The following is an 8,671-nucleotide window of genomic DNA, read 5'->3' as shown; positions in this document are numbered from 1 at the left end:
GTGCATTTATTATTTTTGTCCAAAAGGTGAACTTATCCTTTAATGTTCTCTAATTGCTTTGTAATGTCCTCCATTGTTATGACACAGGTGGCTATTGTCACCTATCTTTCTCTGTTGCTAGGATGCAGACCAGGGGTGGACTGACAGCTCATGGGGCCCCTGGGCAATAGGGGATCATGGGGCCCCTGTGTCCTTGCCCAAACTCAAAAAAGCCTATGAAAAAGGTACCAGGGGCATCTCATGGGCCCCCTACTGACTCCGGGCCCTCGGGCAGTGCCTGAGTTTCCAAATGGTCAGTCCGCCCCTGATGCAGACAGCTATTGTTGCCTAGTGTCCTCTGTTATTAAGATGACTCTTGTACTCTAATAGAATATATTTGCATTGTACAGGTCAGCACAAATGTTTATATGTATACAGTGTAACATACAGCCCATAGACAGAACTTCAGATGTAAATTTTTCTTTTCTTTTCTTCCTTTTTTTTGGGAGGGTGGGGGAACTGTATGCAGTCCATTTCACTAATCTTTAAATAACCTTGTGCATGGACACAGAGAAAACTATACACATGATCACATCTTCAATTACATATTGTGAGAGGGCCAGTTCACACAACAAAAACGCACTCAGGTTGCATTCCAGATATGTTTTTGCTTACAGTTTACACCACACACAGTTCCAGTGTAGTTTTGATGCAATCTGCTATGTTCCAGTATGGTTCTGTGTAGAAAAAATGCAGCATGTTCTACTTTTTTTCTGCATTGAGAACTGACTGCACTGGTGTGAACTAGAGCCATTGGAATACATGGAAAACACTGCATGCATTTTTTTATGCAGAAAAAAAAAGCACACTGAACTGCATCTAGTGTGAACTAGCCCTGACACCAAAATGATCATATCATTTGCTGGGCAAGTGACTGCTTTTTATTCTAATGACATAATCAATATAATCCCATTAAATAGCGAGACAATGAAATCTTTGATTTGCTGCAAAGGACCTTTCAATCAAATGGGCATTACAGCAAACAGTCTTGCTGTTACATATGTTGACAAATGAAAGAATACATTAGCTACTGTAATTTAATCTTTTGAAGTGTATGGCATCCTGAGCTTTGTAACACTCTGCTCCCTTGTCTGAACACAAGGACTAATAATGTTGACTGCACAGTTCTCTTGGCCTGAGAGATCATGAAACCTGGTGCCTGGATAATGACTAAAATTTGAGGTTATAGACAGAGAATGCCAAAAATTCATCAGGACAGCTTTTTGAAGTGTCAAAATAAACCCTGACTTGTTCAAGAAAGTAATAACCTCTGCAAAACATCTCAGCATCTGATAAATAGACACAATTGTGTGTATGTATGTTGTTGACATTAAATGGAGACGTTCCAATCTTCTCTTCATTCCACAGTAACAACCCGGCGGTGTCCTAGAGCCACCTTGATGTCAAATGACTTGTGTATTATAGACCTCAGATCCAGAACATTTCATCACTCTATAATGATCCTCCAATTAAAACTCAGAGGGTATCTACAAACAAAGCTCTTTCTTTTCCAAGTGTGTATTGATTTCCAAACTCTCAATGACAGGGCATGCTTTGCCTTGTAGTTCCTCAGCAGCAGGGCAGACACAGTGTCATGTTTTATCTTGCATTTAAGGACACAAGAGAAAATACAATGAAAATTGGTTTGCTAACTGTGCTATATGAATTCATAAAACAATTAAATCAGTATTCACCTTCATCTTTTCAATACTGCAAATATTGGAGGACATATGAAGTAACAATCTTAGATTGTAAGCTCCAAGGAGCAGGGACCTCCTAACCCTCTTGTATTGACCTGTATCATTGCTGTATTGTTTCCCTTTACATTGTAAAGCGCTGAGCAAACTGTTGGCGCTATATAAATCCTGTATATAATAACAACAGTCAGGATAACTCACAGTAACATGCATTACTACAAAGTCACCACTAGTGGCCGACATAGCACTAGTTAAGACATCCTTTATGTACCCAGGTGAAGGGATTCTGCTACAGCAGAGCAAGTCATACACAGAGTGATGGAGAGGATCCCTATGAGTTTATGTTGTGTATACTCAATCTGTACTGAGGAATCACTGGCTTCGGGGAGATTCCAGATCGCTTTCAAAATGCTTCTTCTTCTTCATCATCATCATCATCATCATCATATATTACACAAGAAATAAAAATAAAACGTGACCTACATGCACTAAGTATAAAAGCTAAATAAATATATCTACTTACACTTTATTTCCATTAAAACCTATATCATTGTAAAATGACTGTAAAGTCATCAAGTGGCTGCCTGATCCCTACACTCAAAATCAACCAAGGCAAGAAATCCTTACTGATCCCTGTATATACTTTATGATTTGCACAGTCTTAGCAAGTGTGTCTATAACAAGATCCACATTTCTGGAAGATTGCAGAGTTATATTACATTCTATAGACTAGAAATGTGGATCTTGGCATCACTGAATCACAGCTACTGTATGTGTGTGCTGCTTATAAAGCGTATGGCAATTTTGCAAATAACAAAGGAGGTATAAAGTACAAATAAAGTACAATTATAAAAACAGATAGAGCTGAAAAGTGAGAGAACAAGACACCAGTGTTGGAAGAACTTCAGTATTTTAATGAAAGAAAGATTAGTGTTTCATATACATGCACACACAATATATATGTAATGGTTGAAGCACCCTAGTACTTTATGAAAAAGATTGCGATAACTATGTGTGTGTATATGTGTGTGTGTATACATACAGTCCAAAAGAGAGAGCAGCACTCAAGGGCTTTGAGAGGTGAATGCACAGTGAAGATTTAATTTGATGTTTTGATGAGCTTGTGCCTCGTCGAAAATCCAAGTTAAAGAGAGAGCGAGAAAAAGAGAGAGCGAGAAAAAAAGAATGGGAATGAGAGAGAGAGAGAGAGAGAGAAGGGGGGGAGGTAAGACAGTGAGAGAATGAGAGACAGAAAAGAGAGAGAGAGAGGGGAGATGGGGAGAAAGGGAGAGAGAGAGAATAAGACAGTGAGAGACAGAAAAGAGAGGGAGAGGGATGGGGGGAGGGGGAGAAAGAGAGGGGGGAGAGTGGAGAGAGATTGGAAGGGGGAGAGAGAGGGGAGGAAGAGAGCGGGGGGAGAGAGATGGGGGAGAGAGAGGGAAAGAGAGAGAGAGGGGGGGAGAGAGATAGGGGAGAGAGATGGGAGAGAGAAAGCGGGAAAGAGAGAGGGAGATAATGAAAGAGAGAGTGAGAGAGTGAAAGAGAGAGGGAGAGAGAGAAAGAGAGAGGGAGAGAGAGAAAGAGTGAGGGAGAGAGAGAAAGAGTGAGGGAGAGAGAGAAAGAGTGAGAGGGAGAGAAAGAGTGAGAGAGAGTGAGAGGGAGAAAGAGGGAGAGAGAGAGAGGGAAAAAGAGAGAGAGGGGGGAGAAAGAGAGAGGGGGGAAAGGGAGATGGGGAAAGGGAGATGGAGAGGGAGAAAGGGAGAGGGAGAAAGAGGAAGAGAGAGAAAGAGAGGGAGAGGGGGAGAGAGAAAGAGAGGGAGAGGGAGGGAGAGAGAGAAAGAGAGGGAGTGAGAGCGAGCGCTCGATATTAAGTGCTTTAATTGAAGACATACACACTATCCAACTTGAAGCCCTCCAGTGGTTTAATTGAAGCAAAATGACAGAGTTTTATGTATATCATCCAATGATTGCAAACCTCAAGTACTTTCATTTAGGAAATATTAAATTCCAGCATTTCATAATATCCATTCTAAAGGCTGTTGCAGTGTAACTGAAGCATGATTATAGTGTCTCATATACATTTACACTGCAATCTTGCTTCATAAAGTCCTAGATCAGTGATGTCTCTCTCACTATACCTATGAAGATGTATCCCACCTGGGTCCAATGGCGAGGTCCCATCAGCAGCACATGCAGAGATCCGAGCTGCACAGTTGTAGTTCTCAGTACATGAAACAAGGACAGATTCCAGAGTGTCACAGAGAGCGGATTTGTAAAACACATTTCTTCAAGTTAAACTACTTAATTGCTTCAAGCCCTGGACTGTATATTGGAATATTCTATCTATATTTTTTATTATTATTATTACAGACACACACATTGTATGAAGATGTAACTGATGGAGCCATTTCCTATTCTGTTCTTTTGCAATTCCTCCCCTGCAGGCTGACCTGTGTGATCTTCCAAAAATTAATTGCTAATTACAATGATTGTGAAATCCCCGGCTGCCAGTCTGCCCTGTGATTTAGCCATGGCTGGAGCGTCAGAACTCCGGCTTTGAAATCCCATCCCTTGGCCTTTGTTGTCCCGTGTGAGGGGCGTGTGTGCAAACAATCGGAGCCGTATAAGTAGAGGCGGAGGAGTCCCGAGCCTCTCCACAAACTAGCAGAGAAGCTCTCCAGCTGACAGACTCTCCTCCTCCTGCCGGGATTTAGGACTGCGGTGGCTGAGCATGCACCGAGCACTGCTGAGGATGCTGCTGTCCCTGATCACTCTGTGCTCCAGCCTCCTCCATGGAGCCTCCACCTATGTCATGAAGGCCGGCTCCAACTCCAACTCCATCAAGAACGTGCCTGCGGCTCCGGCGGGCCAGCCGATGGGCTTCTACCCGGTCAGTGTCAGCCCGGACTCCTTCTATGACATGGCCAACAAGTACCAGTCTTTTGATGCCTACCCGGTAAGTGCACCATTCTGCTTGCGGCAATGAAAAAATCCTATGTGCTGTCATTGATGATCTATCCAATCAGCCTGGCATGCAACAATGTAGTAGATGGACCATACTTGTAACCAGAACTGTCCTTCCTCCTAGAATTACTACCAACTTTAAATCCAATCAGCCTGGCATGCAACAATGTAGTAGATGGATCATATTTGTAACCAGAATTGCCCTTCCTCCTAGAATTACTACCAACTTTAAATCCAATCAGCCTGGCATGCAACAATGTAGTAGATGGACCATACTTGTAACCAGAATTGTCCTTCCTCCTAGAATTACTACTAACTTTAAATCCAATCAGCCTGGCATGCAACAATGTAGTAGATGGATCATATTTGTAACCATCCTTGTCCATCCTCCTAGAATTACTAACTCTTTATATCCAGTCAGCCTGGCATGCAACAATGTAGCAGATGGATCATATTTGTAACCATCATTGTCCTTCCTACTAAAAGTATTACTAATTTTATATCCAATCTGCTTTACATACAACAATGTAGTAGATGGACCATACTTGTAACCAGAATTGTCCTTCCTCCTAGAAATACTAACTCTTTATATCCAGTCAGCCTGGCATGACAATGTAGCAGATGGATCATATTTGTAACCATCATTGTCCTTCCTACTAAAAGTATTACTAATTTTATATCCAGTCAGCCTGGCATGCAACAATGTAGTAAATGGATCATATTTGTAACCAATATTGCCCTTCCTACTAAAATTACTCCAACTTTATATCCAATCTGCTTTGCATACAACAATGTAGTAGATGGATCATACTTGTAACCAGCATTGTCCTTCCTACTAGAATTACTAAATTTATATCCAATCAGCCTGGCATGCAACAATGTAGTAGAGGATCATATTTGTAACTAGCACTGTCCTTCCAACTAGAATCACTAACTTTATATCCAATCAGCCTGGTGTGCAACACTGTAGCAGATGGATCAGATTTGTAACCAGCATTGCCATTTCTGCTAGAATTACTACCAACTTTATCCAATGAGTCTGGCATGTAACAACGGATCAGATGGATCATACTTGTAACTAGCACTGTCCTTTCTACTAGAATTACTTGTAACATGTTAGCTCTTGAAATGTAGGCTGATTCTAGGGGGGTCCATTACTAAAGGCAAATAGGCTGTTTGCTTTGCAAGGGAATTTCCCGTAGCTTGAGTTAAGCCTTGCTCACCATCATCCAAGAAAAAGGTGTTTTTTTTTTTTTCTTTCAATTTATTTGGGTATTCTTTGCAAAGTGAAGTGTAATCACATTAACTAATTAAAGGGAAAATGCACCTGCAAAGTTTAACGTTCTCTGCAAAGTGAACAGCCTATTTCCTACTAGTAAACCAGCCCCTAGTTGTCCAATGCCACCCCTACTTCTGTTCTCCAATGCTGCCATAGGAGTGATGCACACACGTGGATGGCTTCTGCACTGACATACTGATTTTATCTCTTAGCTATACTCCTGCGTAGAGGATGATGACTGCGCCCTGGATGAATTCTGTCACAGCTCCAGAAATGGGAACTCCATGGTGTGCCTGGCATGCAGGAAACGTAGGAAGCGCTGCCTGCGGGATGCCATGTGCTGTATGGGCAACTACTGCAGCAATGGTAAGTAGCATTCCAGCCATCTAAACCTTCACTCAGAGCTATAGCCTAGAGAACTTCAGCCTGGTCTAGGTGAAGCTGCAAAGAATTTCCACCCATTTCAATGCTAATCTTGTTTCACAAAAGAGCAGTGTTTTTGGAACATGGGTCACCAAGTCATTAGACTTTCCTTTACCAAACTTAAAATGCACCTAAAATCAATAGATGTTATGGAAGCACATCATGATGTCACAACATAAACAGGTTTGTATACTAAACACAACTGCTCACTTTAGTGTTCAAAGGAAAAACAGCAGCTCACTAATTTAGGTTCAAATCAGCCTGATTGACATGTAAAGGGGATTTGAGCCCAATGAATAATGCATTGTCTGTAGCTGTAAATCTAAGTGGCTCATTCTTCCTAACAACAGAGTATAGTGCTTTCCCTTTGAGGATTTGAACAAACTATGTGTAAAGCTCAAAGAAAACGAACTAGGCTTTCTGCTTTTTAACATGCCCACCAAAAGGTCACTTACCATGACAATTGCTAATGTCCTACACACTGCCCCATTTGAAGTTGTGTTGCTGGCCATATGGACCCCCTATTGTGTCAGAGCTCTTTAGTACCCCATTATGAAGACACATAAAATGTATTGTCCTACTTTGTATGGAGTGTATCCAGGTGATTGCTTTGTGATGGGATGGGTTTTACAGGTGTCTAGTGTAATCATCATTTCCATATTAACTGCATTGTTCCCGCACTAATGGCTCACACTTCCACACCACTGTGTTAAATCATGCCCTGCTTGCCTTCCAGGTATCTGTGTGCCTGTAGAACAGGAACAGGACCGCTTCTCACATCTTGGTTATCAAGAGGACACCATCATGGAAACCTACCAAGGTGAACATGCTACTGTCGATACAAACACCAAATTCACTACATCTCCAGCTGGAGTTCAACCATTTAAAGGTAAGTTAGCATTGCATAGTTCTAATATTAATGAATGATGCATTCTATGTTTGCTGTATTATCTGACCGTTCACCTCCACCCAACTAGCTGCCTAAAATAGCTGTGACCACCTTACATCAAAATAGAAGCTCTTTCTAGCATGCATTTACCAATTCTCAAAAGTTAAGTTAAGGAAGCTTGCTCTTTGTGAAAGAAGGGTTAGTGGTGAGATGTTGAAATAACCCAGCAGGAGCACTTATGTGGAATGTCTCTTTTCTTCCCATCCAGGTCGTGATGGCGATGTATGCCTTCGGTCCAGTGACTGTGGCCCAGGACTGTGCTGTGCTCGTCATTTCTGGTCAAAGATCTGCAAGCCTGTTCTTGAGGAAGGTCAAGTGTGCACCAAGCACAGGAGAAAGGGTTCGCATGGGCTGGAGATCTTCCAGCGTTGTCATTGTGGAGCAGGGTTGTCCTGCAAACTACAGAGAGGAGAATTCACAACTGTGCCTAAAACCTCCAGACTTCATACTTGTCAGAGGCATTGAACTCCCCATGGACTTGGTACTACGTTAAGCTAGGACTCTGCTTGACAGCTGGTTGGCTTTTCGGATGTTATTCTGTTCAGTAACAGTTTACATGGGATACTCTGGCTATCATCTCTGGCCCAGGGTCGCAAGAATGGTTTCTTTTTATGGAACTGCACTTTATTTACAGTGTTTGCAGTAAATTACTGTGTTGTAAATACAAATGCAACTCTTGGTTGTATATATTTATAAATAAGAGTTTCTAAATGTCTCTCCCATTTTTCCTTTCACCTCATAAAATGTACATACATATCCCTTTCCCTGTTTTTATATGGTACATATGATTTATGTTATAGAATGTTTGCATCTTTATTTTAAATAAAATATGCTGAAAACAAAGGCTTATTTTCTCTTGGTTCCTACATACTGCAGAATAATCTGTTACAGATATTATCTACCACCTATGTGATATTTTTTTTCTGAGGGTTTGGCAAAATAATTCTTGTCTTGTTGGTCTATTATGTGTATTTGTATTGAAAGGATATCTTTGCAAGTACATACAAAATTAACACTTTTAATGATGGAGAACCCGTCATTGGGAACAGAGTCTTTCATTGCTGACCTCTAATAGTTAAGTACAGCATTCAGACTGTCTGCAATACTTTGCAGGCATTCATATGGTTGTAAGTGGCATTGACAGCCCCCATAAAATTTTCTGGGGACCCACAGCTACTGCATAATTATGTGCTGGGAGGTGTGTGTGTGGTTTGTTTTGTGGTTGTTTTTTTTTTTTTTTGTCCAGAGCCTCTCCCCAATCCCCTGACAACTGTGTGTGAGTCTCTGATCTGGGAAAAAAGCTGCTGATGGGGAGTTCTG

The 8,671-nt window shown here is 41.4% G+C and overlaps 1 protein-coding gene across 1 annotated transcript; it reads left to right on the top strand.

The window, feature by feature from the left end:
* Positions 1 to 4,384: 4,384 nt before the first annotated feature.
* Positions 4,385 to 8,194, top strand: DKK1 (dickkopf Wnt signaling pathway inhibitor 1). Its single transcript, XM_089683090.1, has 4 exons — positions 4,385 to 4,692; positions 6,192 to 6,345; positions 7,139 to 7,291; positions 7,560 to 8,194. Exons 1-4 carry the CDS (start codon positions 4,468 to 4,470, stop codon positions 7,814 to 7,816), a joined length of 789 nt encoding a protein of 262 aa, XP_089539216.1. The 5' UTR covers positions 4,385 to 4,467; the 3' UTR covers positions 7,817 to 8,194.
* Positions 8,195 to 8,671: the final 477 nt, after the last annotated feature.

Source organism: Staurois parvus, unplaced genomic scaffold, assembly GCF_062004578.1.
Source record: "Staurois parvus isolate SC_StPar_1 unplaced genomic scaffold, SC_StPar_1.0 ptg000303l, whole genome shotgun sequence".
In the NCBI taxonomy this organism is placed as follows: domain Eukaryota; kingdom Metazoa; phylum Chordata; class Amphibia; order Anura; family Ranidae; genus Staurois; species Staurois parvus.
Note: the sequence above shows the minus strand (reverse complement) of the source record. Positions and strands in the feature narration are given on the sequence as shown.